At 41.5% G+C, this 22,547-nt stretch overlaps 2 protein-coding genes across 4 annotated transcripts in view; one reads left to right on the forward strand and one right to left on the reverse strand.

The window, feature by feature from the left end:
* The window catches only part of unc5a (unc-5 netrin receptor A), a 173,773-nt gene extending 169,553 nt beyond the window's left edge, over positions 1-4,220 (forward strand). For both annotated transcript variants that reach the window (XM_088009693.1, XM_014970830.2), the window contains one exon: positions 743-4,220. In XM_088009693.1, the coding sequence (XP_087865819.1) occupies positions 743-908 (166 nt within the window). In that variant the 3' untranslated portion in view covers positions 909-4,220. The remainder of the gene's footprint in view (positions 1-742) is intronic.
* Positions 4,221-5,681: 1,461 nt separating this feature from the next.
* The window catches only part of pdlim7 (PDZ and LIM domain 7), a 36,967-nt gene continuing 20,101 nt past the window's right edge, over positions 5,682-22,547 (reverse strand). For both annotated transcript variants that reach the window (XM_088009694.1, XM_088009695.1), the window contains exons 5-11: positions 22,201-22,397; positions 11,553-11,605; positions 10,663-10,909; positions 10,070-10,250; positions 9,812-9,932; positions 6,919-7,034; positions 5,682-6,623 (exon numbers count right to left, since the gene is read on the reverse strand). In XM_088009694.1, coding sequence (XP_087865820.1) covers positions 6,537-6,623; positions 6,919-7,034; positions 9,812-9,932; positions 10,070-10,250; positions 10,663-10,909; positions 11,553-11,605; positions 22,201-22,397 — 1,002 coding nt within the window. In that variant the 3' untranslated portion in view covers positions 5,682-6,536. The remainder of the gene's footprint in view (positions 6,624-6,918; positions 7,035-9,811; positions 9,933-10,069; positions 10,251-10,662; positions 10,910-11,552; positions 11,606-22,200; positions 22,398-22,547) is intronic.

The following is a 22,547-nucleotide window of genomic DNA, read 5'->3' on the forward strand; positions in this document are numbered from 1 at the left end:
CCCGTCTACCCCGGTCATTTATTTATTTTTTCCTTGTAAATGTAGAGTAGAAGCAGTGAGGAAATAAATGGTGCTGGAAAACTACTGTGTGGAAAAGGTTCCTGCTGTTGATCCCACCTGGTCAAAGCAGTTAAAGTCGCAGAAGTGATTAGGAAACTCCCGGCGCGTGTTTGCTATGGTAGGACAGAAAATTGGCAAAAATTAGCATTCTCTGTGTTTGTGACGCACGTTGCAGTTTTTATCTGTGAAAGATGCTATTTGACTGAAAAGTACTTGGATTACTATGTAGAGGTTTGTTGAAACTTTATTTTAAAAGAGGGCTAGGAGGACCAGAAATCGTGCCAATGGGGATTTTATTTATTTATAATAATTTTGTGCTGACTGAATACATGTACTCAAAGGTTGGGCTTTTCAAAAATCTTTTCAGTTTGAGATGCGGCATTGAAGGCCAACACATTGGTCCACATTTACTATTTTGGATTTGGTTTCAGCTTCAAGAGGCAGAACTGGTTGGGATGTAGTGCCGTGGTGCAGAACAAAAGCTGACATTGACAGAGCTACAAAAACCGCAGAAGCGCCACAAAATATCAGCTGAAAAGGTTTTTCTCTCTCTCTTCCTCTCTCTCTCTCTCTCTCTCTTCCTCTCTCTCTCTCACTACCACTTCTCCAAAGGAGAGAAAATGCAAAGCTGCCTTTTCTGATCTCTCATTATCCTCTGCCTCTCGTCTCCTTTGCTCCGCAGACACATGAGTTTCTTTGCATCCAAAGCGAGCCCGACCTCTGTGATCCTGGACCTGTGGGAGGCGCAGCACTTCCACAGCGGCAACATCAACCAGCTGGCTACGGTCATGGCTGACATCGGCAAACAGGAGGCCATGATTTTCCTAGTCTCTGACGGCGAATGCTAACCCAGAAACGGAGAGAGAAGAGAGGGAGGAAGAAGAAGGAGAGAGAGAGAGAAAGAGAGAGAGAGGCTGGTGCAGAACACAGCAACATGCAGACATAACACTAAGAGCAGCTGGAAACAAAGAGCAGCGCTGTCCCAATGTGTCTCTTCTTTATTTTTAGGAAATAGCGGAAAGTTTATCTAGGATCGTGTCCTTTTACTCACACCCCCAAAACAGTAAGAGACGTCTGTAAACGACGGATTTCATTAGGGCGAAGGCTGAGTCGTGCTTCTCCGTCAGAAGGTTTTACGATATTTTAAACATGACATCACTTTCACTTTTTGTTCAGCGAGCTAAGAAGGAGCAATATGCAAATGCAATGTTCTAACTTACAGCCGATGTTGCAAATTCCTCTCAATCTTTTATGAACTTGGTTCGGAAAAACCTGCGTTACGCCCGGAATAACAAGGAGGGCCGGTCAGTCAGTTCAGGTGAAATATGCAATTGGCAGGTGACCATGACATTATCTCAGACACGTTGTCCTGCGTGTGAGCGACCACGACGGCGCGTAGCACCGCCTGCACGCTGCAGGTTTGAAAGCAGATTGTATGCCCCAGAAGTCCCGTCTCATCATGGTCTGTGCTTTTTCTTTTTTTTTTTTCCGTTTCTTTGTGTTAGTCCAGCCGGTATCACTACTGTGAATGTAACATCTAGACATCTTGATTCAGCGAGACGCTTCGCAGCTTTTTCTGCTTCGAAATCAATACGTGTGTGTGGTTGGAACCTTTCTTCTTTAGGAGAGCAGATAGTGCATCTCCACTCTGAGAATGAAGTCCTTTGATTTTGTTTCATCTCGTGCAGTACGTTACTCTGATCGTTCATCGTGTTAAGCTTTTTTTTTTTAGGCTGTTGTTTTTGTGCGTTTTAGATTTCTCAGCTAATGAAGGAGCCATAAGCGCTAAGAGGCGTTCTCACTGCATTTATGCGAACAGCGAATGTCGTCAAAAGTGACATTTTTCACCTCCTTGATTACATTCATTCTCCAGCACGCGAACATTGGCCAAAAAAGAAAAAGGGTTATTAAACTACATGAATAATGTAGCGCACTTTGCCACAGAAAAATCTGAAAACAAATTCTTCAAAATTGTCACGAGATTAGTCACGTCGAAAGGGATGACTGTGCAGCTTTGTTTATGTTGTTTATAAAGCAATTTTGGTGGGAATTCAATATTTGCCGCGCGGCAAACAGTATTTCCACATCAGAGACGAGCCGTCTCTCAGTCAAAAATTCCCACAGTCTTTTTGTTTGTCCAAAGCAACGCTGGAAAGTGTGTGTTTTCTCTCCCTTTTTTTTTTTTTAGCATTAATTTCCACAGTAATTTCTTAGTAATGGATGTGTCAAGTCATGAACAGAGCTCGATGAAAACCCCACAGGTTGAGCAGTGCACTTCACAGACGGTGTGAGCAATCCCAAACTAGCCATAGTTCTGTCTGCCTCAGGGTTGCATGTGAAGCTGTCTGTTTAAAGCTGGAAGGAAAGGCCCTTTCTCCATCCCGCCATCCGTGTCTCAGCCTTTAAACTTCAACGGATTCCTTTTGCGATTGTCAGATATCTGGAATGTACCTTTACGTTTTTCTTTCGTAAACAAAAAAAGGGGGGGGGAGAAGCAAAAAAAGCACCTGTTTTTCTTTCACCGGGTTTAAAACTTGTTTCCCATGGCAACTCAGATCTTTCCACCCCTTTATAAACACTTTCAACCCCTTTTTATATGAAGATGCCATAAAAATCCAATGTTACCTTTTTGAGAACCCTTGGATTATTCCCTCAAAGAAAAAAAAAAAAAAAGATGATTACGCCCAATCATCGCCACATTGTAATATGTAAATAGTTTTTCTATACCAGCCACGTGCTGTCACTTTGCATACTGTATATCAGCAGAGTTGGTAACCAAAGTTTTAGGAATATCATTTGAGTCCACCACATCCTCATATTGTATCCATCAGAACCGTTTTGACACCGTTTGTACTCACAGAATCAGTCAGTTTACCATCGTTTAGCTTTTTGTTTTTTTCTTTTCCTTCTGAAAGTCGATGCATAATTTGATCACTTTGTAAACAAATGTAAATTATATTTTAATATGAAGCCAAAAAAAAAAAAAGAAAAAAAAAGAAGAACGCAACACTTAACTGGCGCAACATTTGTCAAGTCTAAAAACCGTGACGTGTTTGCCTATATCCTGTTCTTTGGCGATCTAGCAGTGATTTGCAGTGTTAAGGGTTTAGAGGCCGTTTTCGCAGGACGTTTCTGTTTGCTCTCATCCTGGGTCTTTTCATTCCCGCCACTTGTTGGAAAGCATTTAAACACAAAGGTGGAAGCAGTCGCCGACGCTCTCGGTGAGTCAGCGAGGCTAATCGCCGGAGGACGTCAGTCCTCGGACGCCGTCGAGGCAGCAGCATGTTCAGGGGGAGGAAATGAGCCGCGGTAGTTGTACAGTCAGACTGTAGCTCGGGAAGTTTTAGCACCCTCGTCGTCGTCTTGGATGTGTTGCCTAAGCACATTTTCAGTGATGTTGCACAGCATCTGTCTTCACATCTGAGTCACGCAGCACATCTGCAGTTACTGTGTGATGAACACCGGCTACTTCATGATAAAATCTCAGACTGATAGCTCTGTGGAAGACCCGTCGTGTCTGTAACACAAATGCTTTGTTCGAGGGTTTATGCTGTCAGTTCACCCTGTGATGCATCTCAGCACTGTATTCTTTGTCACTCATTACTATTCGGTGTGGAGGACGTGCGCATATTTAAGTATGTGTGTGTGTTGTGTGTGTGTGTGTGTGTGTGCGTGTGTGTGTGCAGACCTCCCTGTCACTGACTGAACTGTTTTCTTTTTTGAACTAAGAACAATAGACTTCTGTACTTGTGAATGGTTTTCTATTTAGTTCCTTGGTTCAATGTCCCTTGCCTTTCTGCAAGTCAAAAATGCTGTATTTATTACATGCCACAGCGCTTATGCAATTGTATAATCCTTCTATTGTTTTCTTTGTTTGGAGTTTTTCTTTTTTTAACAAAAAAAAAAACCTTTTGTGTTCCTTATCGTCAATGTAAACTGTTGTCAAAACTTTTGTGGCAGTGGAAAAACTTCTGCTAAGGGAGATTTTCTGTACTTTTGGACAATGTTATGGATTTGTGGGTAGAATTTTGGAAATTCGTTTCTAAGTGCTTTCAAGTATTTACTTGGCCTTATGTATATATATCTATCTATGACATTTCAAAAACCTATGTATAGTAATTCAATCGGAAATTGTTGTAAATAAATTATATATTGTTACATCAAGGACTGGATTCTTTACATTAAAACGGGTAATAATAAAAAAAGATCACGTGTAAAGGGCGTCTTAAAACAACTATTAAGACTTTCATTATGTTATTTTGCTTAATTTCTCCAAGTCCAGCAAAAACATTCAGTCCCAGTTAAAGCAGAAACAGAAACAAATCCATGTTCACCCACGTCAGCAATTTCTGCAAAGTCAGCAGCAGTTTCTACTGGCAGAAAATGAAATTATAATATTACGCATAGGCAGTCAACATATTCATCCAAGATTTTTTTTAAAGGATAATTCATTCATTTTCATCAGATAATTTGTCTCCATCCCAAAACATCCATGCCACTATTTTAACGATGGGTTGAAATTAGTGACATTTAAGCTGAAAGGTTCAGCCAATTAAAAAAAAACAAAAAAACACCTCAGCATCTGATGGTTTAACTTTGCCATCATGTCTAAAACAATAGCTTGATGCAGAAGCAGTAAAACTGAGAAGTCAGAGCAAAGCAAAGCTCACATAGATGACTGTTAGACAAGAAGGCAGCCGGTCACAATCAGGGATACGTCTGTAACCGAGAAGCAAATGATGACATCTTTTACTTTTCAGCAAACCTCCAACATAAACGGTGTTATATTTTGGAGGAAAAAAAAAAAGTTACTTTTGAGTAAAGAACACTTGTGCAACAAATGTGCAAGGTCAGCACAAAATTTCCACTTCAGAACGGACCGCCGAGTTTAAACTCGGTTCTCGTTGCAGAGACGCTGCGCAGTTCTCTGACTTAGTGATTCTATTTGTTATTTTGGATGTTTCAGCTATTTGTCGTTTGGAAAATCTCTCGTTTTAAGTAACCGACTTCAAAGGGCCCTCAGCGTTTTCTGCCTTCCACATTTTGTACTTTTCCATTCTGTGATTATTGTTGCACAATAAAAGTCTCCAGGCAACAATTGATATCAACCATAGGTCAAATCGCATCTCCCATACACAGAGAGAACGTGGTTAATAATCCAGCAGGAGGTTGCTCACATTCAGGGATCAGATCTATAGTCAAGCCTAATATGGTGCAAAATTCTTAGAATGTAATGCAGTATTATTATTATTATTATTATTATTATTATCTTCAATATTCATCAAAATACCAAACAGAGAAATAAACTGATTCACAAGAGAACAATAAATGTATTCAAGATAGTTGGTATGAAATGCAGAGATGATTTGGTTAAAAAATAAACCCGAAGCTCTTTGAAGGCAAAAGTTAGGACTGCAAGATATTTGGAAAATATTTTATGCTGAACAATAAATACTAAAGCTGAAGCAACCCACTGTTGGAGATTTAAAGATAATTATCCATCAAGGCCATGTGACAAAGAAACAAATGTTTTTTAACTCATCAAGACCTACTGAAAAAGTTTGGGTTTAACATTTTAATAATAATAAAAAAAACACACAACAAAAAGAAGCGCCTCAGTCTTTTCTGTGGGTTACGTAAATAGTTTTATTTGAAAATGTAAGCTATAAACACATGCAGCCCAGATCTGAAGCAGTTTAAATACATGCTATGGAGCTAAAGCAATGAGGTGTCGTGATATTATGTCACGATGAAAAGAAAAAATTAGAGTTTGATTCCCTTTTCGGCTTGGAAATGTGAAAAGGGGAATTTCTTTACATTATGGAGGTTCTCCATTAAACACATCTGTGACATTTTAAAATGGGACCAATTAAGGATTTCACCATCAAACATTCTCATCTATTGGCTCCGACTTGTCAGCACTGAGGTGGAACCTGCAGCACTTCATGCTTCTTGAGGAGGAAGAGGAGGAGGGGTTGGTGGTTCGGTCCAATCAGGCAGAAAGCAGCACCCCCCCCCCACCCCCCCTTTTGCTGCCTGACTGCTTCCCATCACATTAAAGGGCACTGCAGGTGTGTGATTACTACAGGCTCACTGACTCCTTTAGACCACCGATGTCACTTCACAAAGGATTGAGGATGATTGCAATGAATCTCGATAAAAAAACAAGAGCGACTTTTTTTCATTTTTAGATAAAAATCAAGTAGGCACAGAGTTGAAATAATTCCTTGCTTGCATCCAGTTTTGCAGCGCAGCTTTCGTCTTTGCGGGCAGCGAGGTGGACTGTGTGTGTGAAGCTAGCGTTGAGCTCGGCGTATAAAAACAAAGTCTGCGGGATAGAAAAGAAGCCTGCGCTCAACTCCGTGTGTGTGTGTGGCTGGCAAAGGACGGGATGTGGAGTTTGTCAGAGGGCGGGGTGGGATAAAGAGGAGGTGGAGGGAGATGCGTTGCTTCCTCTGAAGGTGTAGCCGGCTGTCTTACACCGGAGCAAAAGCGTGGCCTTTGCACAGAGGCTTATCCTTTTTCGAGTAGAACGTCTTCCCCTCCAGGTTGATTTGGCAGAGCTTTAAAAGATGAAAGGAGACAGACAGAGAGACAGATTGAGAAACCAGGGCAGAGGAGACAGACTTCACCAGTGCACCGTTTTCAACAGGGCAGAGATTGTAGATGTTATTTACTCGACTCGGGAGTTTTCCCCTCACAGAAATGAGCAGGAGCCGGAGATCGCGAGACAGAAAGCAGGTGACAAGTTAAAGGACAAAAACCGAGGGAAGAGGCAGATTGTTCAGGTGCGGCTGGACGGGGACAGATGGGAGATGTGGGCCGAAGAGAGGAGCCGAATCAATCAAAATGACTTACAGCACAGACGAAGCACGTGTCATGCCAGCTGTAGCCCAAGGCCTCCAGAAAGCGATCGCCGGCATCAATCTTGAAGTCACAGCCGTGGCATTTGGTACCGAACATCTTCTCATAGTCTGGAGAGAGAGAAAGAAAAACATGAAAGAATGAGAGAGGGGGATAAAAAATGAACTGTTCTCATCTATGAGATCAGATCAGGACACCTCCATGACCTCCTCTCTTACATCACTTCACCTGAAAGGGGAGTTCAGAAACACAGATTGTAAAAGCCTTTTATGTTTAATAAAACCGGAGGTCTCGGCTGTTTACGATGATATCTCCCACCAAACAGCCACTTAAAGGGATTGAACCGCGGCGGGAACAGCGCGCCGATGCCAGGTGATGGCTCCTCTCCTCATCGCCGTGGAAGTTTTGTGGCATTTTGTGCAGCAGTCGGGGATTTTTCTGCACAGTTTAAGGAAGGATTAGGATGGGGGGGGAGCGGAAGTATTACTCTGGATACTTGACCGGTCTCTGCCGGTCTCTTTCATCACAAGGACTCTGGGGGAAGCGTCGGGTTATAATGCTGCTTCTCAGGAGCGAGAGGCTGAGAGCTGCTCAATCCCTGCAAGATGCTGAGGCAGCAGAATGTTTATCAGAGCTAAAGGCGTTATTCAGAAGATGAGCACTTGGCTTCCTGGCTCCTGCTCTGATAAAGCCGTCGTGCAACGTCGGGAGCGTCAGCGGTGAGCAAGGAGCCCGCCGCCCCGCTAAATCATTTATGGCATAATGGAAGCGTACACACCATTCATAAAAGCCAACAGAGAAATGCATGGCAAACTGGAGCTAAATAGATTAAAGCAGATGAAAACATCACACTTTATGATTGACTGCTGCGCGCCGCCTAATTCTACGACACAAAAGCTCGGAGCGATGCTGCACCCGCGTTTTACAAAACTCTCTGACAAATGGCCTGATAAGGGGAGGGGGGGGGAATAAAACATCTTTGAGAAAGAAACTGGGGAAGGGATGCGCTGCGGTGAGTTTCTGTTACAAAGGAGGCAGTTTTTAAGAAAAACAAACAGTGAGAAAGTCCTTTGTTCCACCCAGTGGCTGCGTTTCTTCTGTTCTGTGGCCTGAACTGCTTCCTCCATCTGAAGGGAAAAGATCAAACATCCATCACAAAGTCAACGCTGTGTGATGGCATGTCAGCCCTCCTCACTTCACCCGTGGATTTCTCACCAGTAAGCATTTATAATAAATATGTAGGACCGGATCCGGGCGTGAAGTTACACGGGTTGAGATGTTTCTCAGTTGGCAGTGGAACTAATCAATCTGTGCATGCAGATTTTCAGCACTTTTTTTCTTCTCCTTTTTTGCCAAAGCTTTGTATTATGTCGCTGTTAAATGGAGTCTGACTTTATCTCTGATTTGAAAATAAGCTTCCTGTTACATTTTTTTTTTCTTTCTGAATGTCACTGTCTGTTCAGCTTATCCTTTCCACCCCCCAACAGATCCACCAAAACCCACATGCGGTGCTTTGAAAAAGTATTTATACCCTTTGAACTATTGCACATTTTGTCATGTTAGAAAGATGAGAAAACATTTGCATCCCACGTGTGTTTGTTCATTCTACTGAGAAAAAAAAACAAAACAAAAAAAACACTTGAAGCTTAGTCACACCGGATGACGAGCATCACTAATCATATCCTGCTGTAGATCCTCAAAAGGATTTCAATCTGAACTTTGACTGGGCCATTTCAACACACAAATAGGCTTTTATATAAACCATTCCATTGTAGCTCTGGCTAAAAGTCGAGAGTCCGTTTAGCACATCCAGAAGTTTTAGACGCCAGTCAAAAAATCCAGAGAAGATAAACACCTCATAACATAAACTAGAGTTTTACGTGTGACATACCTTGAGCTAGCTGCTGGAAGCAACATTAAAGGAGCAACATGTGGCTGCAGAAAGCAACTGGACGTCACATCAGAGCAGAAGACTCCGTGTCCTACATAAATGGAGCCAAAACGGAAAGTAAACTTTCCTCGGAGCCCTTCAGCGGTGATCGAGCAGAGCTGAGGCAGAGCAGCTGCAGCCAGACTGTGCTGATTTGCATACCCACACGTTAAATGAGGTAACGCTGGAGAGTCATTCAACATCTGAGCCATTTTAAGCCGTAAAAGGATAATTTTTTGTAAAAGAAGAAAAAAAGAAAAAAAACGCAACTTTGATAAATGGAGACCCGCTAAATAACCCCAACACTTGAGTAACAAACATATTTAAACATGCCATTAACCAAGCATTCCCGTTGCAACGTTCCTAAAAGGATTTCACATTTTTTATATCCGCGATAGACGCGTTAACGTTTTATTTTCTCACCCTGTTTTGTGGAGATGGTTACGTTGCGTATTGAGAGAGGACATGCATCATAGGGATCACTTTACCGAGGCATGAAAGCAGCAGATGTGGCTGTGCTTCTATTCACCATGTAATCGCACAAATTGGAATTAAGAAAATAAATCGGCAAAATTGGAAACACTGATTTTGAAAAAAAAAAAAAAAAAAGTCACATTTTTCGCTAAAAAGTTTCTGCGCCAAGATGAGATTTTTCCGCCGTCTCAAAATCAGTGTGATCAACAACCGAGTGTCATTACTGGTGGAAATAACCCTCGGTTAGGAGGACGATGGCGTGGCATGTTTTTTTAACGGTTCACGTATGGTTTCAATTGCATTTTTTTATTTAATTGTAAAATTGTGCTTTTTTGACATTAGCAGAATATCGCACGTTTGCAGTAGAAGCCCAGCTTGTGAGAGTGAAGATGTTTGTGTGTGTGCGTCTCAGATGGACTGCTGTCGTTGCCACAGCTGGACGCTGAACCCGGGCAGCGCGTTATGTGTTGTCCGGCGCCTCACCTCTCTCACAGTAAGGCTCGCCCTCCTCCATGTAGAAGGCCTGGTTCCTGATGGGATTCTTACAGGCTGCACACTTGAAACACTGAACGTGGTAGGTCATCTTCAGGGCGTGCATGATTTCCTACAAGCGGATGAAAGATTTGCATCAGGCCAGCCGTGGGGAACATAATCTCCTCGCAGAGCAGCAACTATCATTTTTCCACATTCGATACATCTCCCGTGTATTAACGGATTTCGAGCGGATTTTGCTGGCTTTACCCCTGTTATTATCTTCTTGCACTTGGCACAGTTGGGCGCATAGCGGTTATCGTGGCACTTTGTGCAGTAGACGGAGCCCCTTTCCTCGAAGAAGCCGCCCTCCTCCAGGACCGCCTTACACTGGGAGCACGTGAACTCCTCTGGGTGCCAGGAACGCCCCAAGGCCACCAGGTACCGACCCCTGGAAAACATCCACATCGCATCAAAGTTCACTCCAGAATCCACTGCAAATCAGAGATGCACTAACAATAGCAGCCAGCAGAAGCCCAGTGATCTCTGTAAACAAAAACTAGGCATGTTTTCAGCTCTGCTAAGCGCTCTGTGTCTTTGCATGTTAAAGAACAGCTCCTCTGTTTGCTTGCAGAATAAGAACTAAGGTCTCTCACAGAGATGACAGGATAATCCTTGTCCTCTGTGATAAAAGATGTCTCCAGACGCTGTGAATTATGCTGACGGCCTTAATTTGCAGCAGACACGCAACCCGTCGTTGTGCATATTAACCACCTTAAATTATTCATCATCTCAAACAGGACTCTGGAAGGAGCAAACGGCGACATTATTCCACGGCGCAGATGCCGCGGGCACGGAGTTACCTGATGATTTTGTTGCAGGCGCCACACACCGGGGTCCTCCCGCCGTCTTCGGGCGCCTGCTGCGCTGCCTGCAGGATGGAGCTGCGGTTCTGCATGGGCGTTGGCTGGACCGGCTGCTGGTGCTGGGTCACCACGGTGCTGGTTTTGTCCGGCCGGTAGCGATCAGCAAAGTTCGGGTCCGTGACCCACGGCGGTCTGCAGGAGGGGCCGGAAGTCCCCGCCGCCGCCGCTGCCGCCGTTTTTGAACCTGGGGCCGGATACACGGGCGATTTTAGCGAGGGGTGGGCATTTATCGCTTATCAGGATAAACTTCTCGTTATGATAAGATTTGATTTATCATTATGATAAATTCTATTTAATGATGTTAAAAAAAAAAACTGTCTGCACTGCTGGGATTGTTACTTTTACCATTTCCTCCACTGTTTGATCAATGAGAGTATCAATGAATATAAATACATTTGAAAATGTGATTAAATGCAGTTACTGTGAGCAGTTTAATGATAAAAAAAAATCACACTTCTTTATGTGACTGGTGTCTCAAAGAAGCAAATGGGAATGTTTTTCAAAAGCAGTATTTGTGTTTGTGGGGCTACAATTGCTGTGACACACAGTGCCAGCTACCTAAAAAAGAAAAAAAAAAAAAAAAAGACGTAATAACTAGTTCTTATTGTCACTTTTATCATTACAGCAATATTGCCACAGAAAATTGTGATAAAACTTTAAAGTCCATATCGCCCAAACCTAGTTTTAGCTTTGATAAAGCGCTCTCTTTTCAAACGGCAGTCGGCTCTTGAGCACCTATTAACACTTAAGAATAATAATCTATTAGTGTAACCTCCCCCAGATGCTGCTGGGGTTCGTTTTATGCATCAGTGGGAGCAGAAACTCACCATCTGGTTTATCTGCGGCTCGGGTCTTGGCAGAGGAAGGAGTTGGCTCGAGGCTGCGGAGAGAAAATGACTAATTAGGAAAAAATACAACACACTATGCGCAGTAACCAAGACACCTTCTGATTGAATGTCATGTCAGAATATCAGCATTCATGTCCATCTGTATTGGCTTCTGCATGGTGCAGTTGGAGCACCAGTCTCAATAAGGAGAGCTGGGAATCACTGGTTTGCATCAAAGCATCACTGGACAACTGATTTATTTCTGTAAGAAATCAAAAAGTGGAAAATCTGGTATAGATTCGTGACAAACGGAGTGACTGAGCGGCTTACAGCTGGTAAAAAGCTGAAATCCAGTTTCTCGAGCAATTAGAATATTAAATAAGACGATTAAAAATGTATATATTTTTAATAGGGAAATATCAGCTTAGTTTGTGCCCAGGAATATAAATATGTCCAGGCATATATATATATATACAGTGTATAATCTCAATACTTGGTTGGAGTTGTTTTGGGACAAACGACTGCATCAATGTAGCGTAGCACGGAGGGAATCAACTCGTGACTCTGCCAAACTAAGACTTGAGTCTGGTGCTTCTCTTGACAACTCCTCCAAATAAGGTGACGGGAATTAAACTTTACGATCCAAAAAAAGCATTTTTACTCTTGCTCCTACTAAACACAGCGTCTAGATCAGTAAAACTGACTGTGCTTGACTTCATAATCCTCTCATGGTTGTGTTATTACTTTTGCTTGCACATCTTTTTCTCTACTTTGTGCTTCCACCCAGACTTTCTTTTATATGCCTGAACAACCAGCTTCTTTCACAATGACCTTAAGTGATTTACCCTTCATGTGAGGGAAGGTCAGCTCTCTTACTGCACAAAAGCGAGATTCATCTATTGAAATTTAATTTTTCAATAAAGTTGCTGCCTTGTGCAATCTGATTTTTCAAAGAAAAATCTCATCAAGTCATAACAATCTCATTTAAATGCTTAAAATACAACAAATAAACAAGCGTCTTGCTTTTTGAACCGAAATACTGAGATTAACGTTTTGATGATATTCCAGCTCATTAAGATGAATCTGCACATGGAGTTTAAAGTTGAAGAAAACACACCACAATAGAGGTTTCTCCAGTGGTGATGAAATAAAGTGAGAGGCTTACGTTCAGTCGTCGTGTCTGCAGAACATTTTCCATGATTATCCAAAGCTTTCGAGAGACAGAATCGCATCATTTAATGTGCTTCAAAAACCAAGGCTGCCCAGCAGATGTACATTCAGTAAACACTTACGACTCGAGTTAATAAGAGACGTTCAAAAGTTTCTACTCAAATGAGGGTAATAAGCGGCCCCCGTAAAACTAAAAAAATAAAAATCAGCTGAGTGACTGACGGAGATTCACAGGCAGAAGCGCTGAAACGTATCCTTGGCAGATCTGGATGCAGAGAAGCTCGTTTCAAGCCTGCATGTGAAGGAAATAAAGAGCTTCCCTCATTTCAAAGTTCTGTTACCCGCAGCAAGAAGCGCAACTATATATTTCCGGCAATCTTCAAACCACGACTGAAGAAAGAAAAAAAAAAAAAAACAACTTCTGAGCCAACACACTGAGCTCTGGAGAGGTTTTATTGTGAGAAAGCAGAAGGAGGGGGAAAATGTCACCCTGCCTTAGGCATCACTCATGTTTACATCATCAACTGTGCCATCCACCATCCACTAATGAAACATCACGAAATTGTGTCTCATTAGTTAAAAGGAAGCTGCGAACTCAATCACCCTCCATCAAACTCATCCTGTAGCATATCAATCCATGTATTGATTGTTCTGCTTATGAATCCAAAACAACAACAAAAAAACAACAACACGAACTTCAGACAAAGACGTTTGTGGAGGTGGGAGAAGCTGCAAGATTTCTTACTAGTTTTAAGGCCGGAAAGAGAGACGACATAAATGCTCTGGTTGGAAGGAAAAACCTTCTCCAAATGGTGTGTTTTTAATAATAAAGGAAGTTGAATCTCAGGTGTCTGGAGAAATAAGATGGCTGACAGTGGAGAGCTTCAGGAAGGTAAAGACCTTCTAGCTGAGAAAAATACAGGCGAACAAAGCAAAAGGAAGGCAGAACGAGAGGGATCTCTGGTGGCCAGGTTAAATGAAGGGCAGCGCCTCTTACAGCGCGTTTGGCACGCAGACCCTGGGTCAGCCGGCCTCGACTCCGCACACTGATGGACTGTGCCTTCTGGGACCCAACCTAACAACTCACAAAGCCAGGTCCTGGTCAAACCGCGCTGACCTTGGTTTACTCTCCCCCCTGTCTGGCTGCCCTACATGGCAACAGGCCAGTTTCACACAACTTTAGGAGGTTTTGTTAGTTGCGCGTCTCTAAGTGAAGGTCAGAGGTGCAAATTGCTCAACATCCTTGATGGCAGGTTTCTCCCACCTTGAGCGACCTGGATTGTGTTTTCTTGACATTTCCGCGGCCTTCGAAATCCCCCACGATTCTCCTCCTGTCAGCAAAAAGGCGCGATGTGAAGCAGGTGCCTTTTCACTGCGTCGGAGATCTTTTTCCCCTCCAATGTGCAACGTTTCCTTTCACACGTCGTTCTGCCTCTTACACCTGGGATATGACATTCACCTCCGTTGTCTAGCTTGCTCTCCTCTGGGATTTAACCGACCAGATCGATGTGGAAAAAAATATATATAAATTACTGGAGTTTGTTGGCAGCTCAGCATCTGGCAGCAAAAGATGACTTTTTGATCTTTTTTGAGGAGCTATATAGACCCCGACGAGTTTTTCATTTTGTAATGGAGAACTACAATATTATGAGTTTAGGAAAGACAAGCAGGGCAGAGAGGAGAAGCAAAAGATCATGAAATATTTGCAAAAATGTTTCGTTTTTCTACAATTTCTCCTTCGTAAGGCACTTAATCTCAGAAGACCAACATTTTTTTTTTTTTTTAATAATGGAGTTTATCATGTGTAGGTCTGGTGTTTTTGGTCAAATGTCTTCACTTTAACATTTATTCATTACAAACAAAGATTAAAGAAATTTCTAAATGTGGTCATGCATATGTTAGAATGACCTAGTTCAAGTCCAGACCTACAATCTAACTGAGACTCTAGTAATAAGTTGAAGGAAAGTAAGCAAACCCAACAGCCATAAACAACTATTTTCAGGCGATTTCTGGATGCATAAAAAAGTGCCTAACCAAGTTAATCACTGATAATTGTTAAACGACTTGCAAAAATTATTGAAGACTTCAGAAATATTGGGGTTCAGAACCAAACTATCCAAGTTAAATAAGGCATGGAGATATTTACAGCTTGTTTTAATATCTGACAGCTTCTCTTTTTAACACATACACATAACGAAATGACTGTGGGACATGGCAGGATCGTTTCATGTTTATAGTTTCATTTGTCATCACACGCAGTTATGATGCTGTGTTTTAGACACTGGAAAAACTTGCATGTTTTTCCTCAACTTGGTTGCTGGTTTTAGGCTCCAACAACCAAGTTTCTCTAACATGTTTACAGATACTAACCAGAGGTAAACATTAGGGCCTTACCGAGATAAAAGCGGTTTACTACATATAATAAAAAAAAAAACCTGTTTATTTAGCTTCTGTATTCACAAGGGCTTCTTTTGAACTATGACAATTAACACATCTTTACAATTGAGCTAAATAAGGAGAGGATTGAGGTGTTTGTATGCGAGTGCTGCAAGAACACTAAAGCACAGAGTTAACTTTGATGTAAATAGTCCTGTTCTTGGTTTATTACTACGTTCTGAATGCCTGTAAGTGTTTATTTCGAGGAACAGCAGAGGAGAAGAAGCTGAATTTCCTCACAGCTCACCTCTGACCCGAACGAGTCTTTATCATTTCATGTGTGTGCCCATTTGTTGCTTTTTATGCCTGAATGCACAACAATTTTCTCTTGCGGGAAATAAAAGTAAGCTGTGAAAAAAAACACCACCCATTAAATCAGGAACACAAAAAAAACAACTTCTACATAATTCTGTCAGCCAGGGAAAAACAGAGAGAGAAAAAAGTGATGTATCCCGAGTTCAAACAATAAGGACAAGATGGGGAAAAAAGGACAGAGAAACAGAAGGTCGTTTTTTTATATATATATTTTTTATGTTTTAGTTATTAGTGATAACAGCAGGAGGAAAAAAACAAAGAACAATTTTTTTTCTTTCGCTTTTCTTTCTTGAAGCTTGATGAGAAGATGAGATGGGCAATGAAAACGTATAGATGACTGTAAACATGCAAAGAAAGAGACGCATCTAAACCCCAGACATGTAATACGAGTCCCATCTTCGCACCAGTTTACTCCCAGCAATGCAGTGAAATAGCAACTCGTCAAGTCGAAAATTCAAAGATAGACTTTCCCACTAAGGCTCAGAATGCAAGGCTCCACTTTGGACTTTATCATCTAAACTTTGTTTCTTTTTTTTTTGTTTTTTTTGTTTTTTTTGTTCTGTTTCCACAAACTTCCTTATTTGTTTTTTCGCCCCATGCGCATGTGAAAGGTGAATTTGCAAACCACCAATTTGACAGTTGGATTAATCTTCGCCGTCTTTGTGGTGCGGCTGTCGTGAGCAGGTTCCGTCTCCGGGGGACTTTCCGGCGCGTCGTCGCTCAGACTTTGATATTGAGGGCGCGAGCGGACCTGTCGTGGTGCCAGTCTCTCAGACGGGCGTAACGAGGACTCTGAATCTCAGTGAGGAACTTTTCCCTGACCGGAGGCAAACACAGATACGAAAAACGGAGAGACAGACAAGGAGGAAATGGAGTGAAAGGAGAGAAAATGAATAAAACACAATAGCAGAAAGTGGAGTAAAGTGAACGAATTGACAAGATGACAGATTAGAGGAAAAGTAACAGGTAAGACAGGCTACACTGCAAAATAATATACAAGATTTGCAGAGCAAATATTGTGTCATAATGTGTTTGAAATGTTCTTTTGAGATGCCAAATATTCAGATAAAGCTTTATTAAACTAAACTGTCTGGATTTTACATATTAAGTTATATAGTCCCCACCAGAAAGCAATATTTTTAGGTCAAAACTTTACATTTTTAATTAAATACATTACGTCCTGTAATCAAACTGAGGGAAAACCTCTGCAAAAAACAAAACAAAAACAAAAAAAAACATAATTTTGCATACTTCTGATTACTTTCCCCAATATGATGCCAGTTACCCTGTGGATACCAAGAGCCTCTCCCTTTGTAAACTTCTCCAAATGCATGCATGACATGATGCAGAACAATTATTTAGCTATTTAGGAGTTCCCCACAACACTGGGCAGCCTTTACAATATGAAGAGTCATTTTTGGCCCCAAGTCCAGCAACATAAAATATGCTTGAGGTCACAAAATCACATGGTCCTCCAACAAAAGATAAATCTCTACCAAAACAAATTAGTTCCAATTTTTATGCTAAAGACTTGTTACTTTTCCTCTTTGCTTCAGTTTTTCCTGACCCAGTGGGACTAAAAAGCTAAAATCAACATTTTTTTCCCCTCATTAGTTTGATATTTTAAGACGTTACTCACTCAGACATTTTCATTTTTGGCCAGAGCCATTAAGAGCCACTGTGGAGGCCCCTGAGAGCCACTTGCAGCTCAGCGTCAGGTTGCAGAGCCCTGCCTTAGAGCCTCTTTAGGATCATTACAGACATCGACATTTGTTATTGAAGCATTACTGCCAAGAGTGCAGAATCCCCTGAAACTACATCAACTTTTGAGACATTCTGCAGCTCGAGTACCATCAACATTCCCAAATGTTTCATAAATAAGTTTGGTTTTACACCACAATACAAGCTGATAAATGTTATAATCAAATGGAGTTTATAACATTTTATTATTACCCCCACTGATGATCCTACTTCACTTTCAAATTATGTTTCTACTTCAACCACAGATGTTTAATACTGGATCATTTCAATCAATCAAAACAACTAAATTACTATTTTCAGGTTTTTCCACTGTTTATGAAAAGCAATATTCCAGGAAGAGTTTTTTAAAAAGTGCCATCTCTTCCTATTTGCAGTCTGCATGCAGCTGAAAAGGCTTTTAATTCTAATAATGTTACAATTTGCTAAGACTTGAAAATGTAAAATATGCCAATGAACAATTTACTTGCAAAAACAAACGTTTTGAGTCTACATTCAGCAACATACCAGACTCTGTTCTGAACAGCACACATTTTTCAAATGTCAAAGGATAATGCATGCACAACGCTCATGCCACTTTAAGCAGCCAAATCACAACGAGCTACTAATGGCAGATTTAAAAGTAGAGATGCGTTTAAAGCAAAACGCCTGAATTAAAGCTTTTGCAAAACAAACCGGTGCACAAACACAAATAGCCGTGACTGCGATCAGGAGTTTACCTTGACCTCTTCATATTCTCATCATCTGGGTCCTGCACTGAGAGATCCAGGAAAGATAAGGATATCAGACAGTGCTCTTCTACCCTTTGTTTTATTCAAAGTAGTCATAAAGATGAATAAGACACTATAATTCTACTGTTTTCTCCCATTTTTCTAGCCGACATGTCAGGGAACTGACAGATGTAAGGAAATAAGTTCATAGCTGCCACTGTAGACATCTGGAAATCGGTTAAAAAAAAAATGGACAAAGCTGCCATCTGTCTTCCTGTGTCACTCACTCATCTGTCACCCTCACCGAGAGCTTCTACGCTCAGATCACATCAAATCGGCAGCAACCTCCCTCCTACATGCGATCTCTGCTTCCCCTTCACACCCCGACCTGTCCCGACTGTCCTGTCCGCCCGGCTCAGGCTGTGACTTACTGAAGTCGGTGCCTGTGAGCTGGGCCAGGATGCGGAAGGAGCGAGACTGGGTGGTGCCGGTGCGGGGCTGCCAGTCCTCGGTGTCCTCGATCAGCCTCTTCTTGCTGCGGTCGTTGGGGATAAAACAGGGCATGTTCTCCACCCTGAGGCCGTGCCTGCACACACAGGCAGCGGGAGCAGCAGGAGCAAACAGCAGGCATGGTTATCACCACGCCGTCTGAACAGACCCACACCATGCAGCCATTTATGCAAAAGATGTGCTTTGCACGCCAGGGCTCACATTGATTCAAAAAGCAGATAGAAAAAAATATATAATATACTAAGGGTTTTATTTTTGATAAACAACTTCAAAAGCTGCATAAGAAGCTTTTTTTTCCCCTTTCAATCATCTTTCTAACATGGCTCTAGGTCAACTGTAGCGTGCATTCATCAACAAGCAAGACGAGGAGAGAGGATGAATGCTCACTAATGAATTGCAATCTCCATCCTGTAAACCAATGCACCAAAGAGCATCTGCTGCTCGCTATCTTTTCATAAACAACCTGATCATAATAAGCTACTGAGCTGACAAACCAGCCTGCATGCAGCTGCCTCTTACTTGGACTGTTGGTATATATCATCATAATAAGTGGCTTCGCCCCTGTGGAACAGACCAGAAAACAAATAAAGACACGAAACGAGAGGAGAGTAAATGGTATGTGATTTTGATAGAGCAAGAGCCGAAGCTAAAATGAAGATCGTTTCCCCCTTTCTGCTAAAAACAACAGAAATAAAGGAAGAAATTATTCATATTTACAACGTCTGTGTTTTCAGAGGGAATAATCCCGTACCGATCAGTTAGTGAACGTGACGACTCAACACTCTCACTTCCGATGTTTGTCATGGAGCTTCGCGTGGTTAAGTGGCGCAGTTGATGAGGGTCATGACCCTTTGATTGCAACGTCATAATCATGGGCATAAATGCCAGATTAATTTAGGTCTTTTAAAGGTTTATATTAAATGTTTTTGAGCCAGGGTTGAATGATGATGCAAAAACAAGCTCAGTTAATTTAAAACAAAAAACAGAATCCAGTTTTAATCCACTGTGGATTGAAATGTTACACAAACATTCTAAAAATGATACAGACTTTTATTGTAATTGTCTGACAGCAGGTTGTTACTGGATGCTTTTTGTGGCCAAGTTAGAGGACATTTATTCAATTATTAGTGAGGGTGCTCAAATATTTGAACATGTATGAATAGTACTGACCCTATGTGGTTTAGAGAAATTTTATTTTAAGTAATCAGACCATCAAAAACTCAAAAAAATCTCACAATGTTTGTATCTTCTAAATAAAATGAACAGCTAAAGATGCCAATCAAAATACACAAGGAAGCTTAAGATCAATTTAAACAAAACTTTAGAAGCTATTCTTTAAATTGGTCATTCAAACTTTCTTGAAGTACAGGACTGTAAAAATCCAAAGAAGCATACTAACTTGTCAAGGACTTCCATCTGTGAAGTTAAAAGAAAGGAGGAAAACACAAAGTGAGAGAAAGAGGTCAGAGCTCGGCTTGAGGGAGAGGGAAGGAAAAGAAACGGAACATGTCAATATGTGACGAAGGCCAAACACAGCAGAAGATATGCAGATAGCATGCGAGAAGTGACACAAGACATGCTGTTATTGTCAACAAGCTCAGAGAGAGAAGGACACCATTGTTTGTCAAATCATCTGCTGTCACTCTGACCCAGAATGAGTCAGAAGACTGGCACAAAACCTTTGGCTGCGTCGCTCTTCTTGTCCCCTTTTGCTTTTCATGGGGATGCAAATTGATGTTTCTGCCAAGGAAAAAAAACAAAAACAAAAAAAAAAAAACCCTCCTCTGCCTAATTTCCGTGCCGCCGGAGTTAGTCAAATCTTTGTTGTACTCCGAAACCCCGTGAATAATGATAAATGCCACAGCGGTGACACATGATGTTGGTGTAATCTCCACAGAGGGAAATAAATCACAAAATCTGTCTTTGCGCTCCTAACCTGAGTACATTACACATCCCATTTGCACTCATCCAGTTTCTGTGGAGAACATCTTAAGAAAAATTATCACTAGTTACTGCAGTTACACATAATTTTCAAACTCTGTATTCAGTCTGTTTAGAGCAGGGGTGCCCAAAGTCGGTCCTCGAGGGCCGGCATCCTGCATGTTTTAGTTCTCTCCCTGGTTTAACACACCTGGATCAAATGATGGCTCGTTAGAAGGTCTAAAAGGAACATTGACAAGCTGAAAAGGTTGTTACTACCACCAGGGAGAAAACTAAAACATGCAGGATGCCGGGCCTTTGGACACCCCTTGTTTAGAGTGTGCAAATAAAGCTGTGTGAGAAGTCAGAGTTTACGAGTGGGGCTAAATAAAGAGACGGACCATATTTCAATAGCAGCTACAAGCAGAGCACCACCATTACCCAAATTACGAGAAGCGGCCAATCCTTTCCTTGAAGACTCTTCAATGCCACGCAGCCACTTTTAGAATTGGTTAGGATTTGAGTTTATTCTTCTAAGTATCCTTGAAAGATATTCAGGAGAGAGTAAATGTAGGTGAACAGGAAAAAATGCTTCAAAGAATTTAGTTTCTTTGAAAAGGAGAACAGATATGACGTTGAAGGACAGACTGTTTCAGCGTCTTTATCTTCTTGGTATGTCCTTTTGTTTGACAAGTACTTCAACTTGTTCTGGAAGTCTGCCTGCCTGAATACGTATGTACACGCAGTCTTATGAACAAGAACATGCATCAGTCTCAGCATTAACACAGATTCTGCAACTGAATGAGTTTATAATAAAGGGTGGAGTATGATGTAAAATCTACATTTTTGATCTTTGTATCATTTTATAGTGTTAATCCATCATCAAAAGCATTCCTGGAGTGTTGCTTGGATTTTTTTTTTTGATGCATGTGTGAGAAACGGACTAAAAAACAGCAGCAATTAATTGGAGTTGCGAGTCTGCTGAGCTCATCATACAAACTCCTAAGAATGGATGTAAACAGCATCATGGAGAAGCACCGTTGTGATGTTGTACTGAAGGTAGGAAAGAGAAGAAGCTTCTTAAAGAAACAGAGGCCGAATTTCAAGGCGACAGAGGTGACATCACATTTTTTTTAAGTCATGTTGGATGTATACAGTACTTTCAAGTGAAGGTAACATAGTTACTTGATTGTGCACCACGTGCCTGGAAAATACATAAATACATGAAGGCTTTGTGCACGTCTTTGCCAATAAATATAGATAGTTCTTCCAATAGACCACTGATTCAATTTCTGGTGGGTTTTGTAAAGTTTTGCCATTAATCAACAATAAGAAAGCCAAAGTATATGCAATAATTTGCAGTGAATGTAAAGGAGACTACACAGTCATACAATGATGACTCATGGCCTCCATCCACATTTTAGGTTAAATTAGCTTTTTGTCTTCGCTGTAAGGATGTATTAAATGGAGCATATTCCAGCTCAGTGCGGCAAGTGGCACTAAAACTCCAAGGCTATCAATCTAAAGCACATTCAATGTTTGCCATCTGGTGGCAAACTTATTACGTTGAGTTGAGCAGTGAGTCAGCATACATTAGCTGTGTTTATCTACTCTATAATGTTTTTTACATGGTGACATAATTTTGGCAGTACACAGCAGCAGTGACTGAACTACAGTCTCCTCGATACTGAAGGAGTTACTTTCTCTTTTTAATGAGACGCCAGAATAATGAGACTTCAAGAACATCGTAAAAAAAAAAAAAAAAAAAAAAAAAAAAAAACACAGATTGCAGCTCTGAAGGTAACTGCGCTCGTTTTTTTCCCACCTACCCATTCTGAGGCTGCTGCGTGCTGGCGAGGCCCGGCGAGTGCGCGGTGTTAAGCTTAGGTGTGTAGGCCACAGGTTTAATAACAGGTCCTGAGTTAGTGCTAGCACCACCTGCTGTAAATGGCCTCGCCATCTTGTTAATGGTTGTGCTTGGGGCAAAGGAGTACTTTGGTGGAGCAGAAGCCGAGGAAAGCGAGTCCTGCGTGGGTGTGGGAGAGGGAGACAGTGCAGCACAGGGCACAACATGCAGTTAGACATTTGACACACACACAAAATAAAAACAACAACAAAAAAGGTCTGCTCTTGCACAATCCCATCAAGTTTTTTTTTTTTTCAGCCTCTCAGCAAA

Source organism: Poecilia mexicana, unplaced genomic scaffold, assembly GCF_051168715.1.
Source record: "Poecilia mexicana isolate PSO_F unplaced genomic scaffold, ASM5116871v1 scaffold_10, whole genome shotgun sequence".
NCBI classification, from domain to species: Eukaryota; Metazoa; Chordata; class Actinopteri; order Cyprinodontiformes; family Poeciliidae; genus Poecilia; species Poecilia mexicana.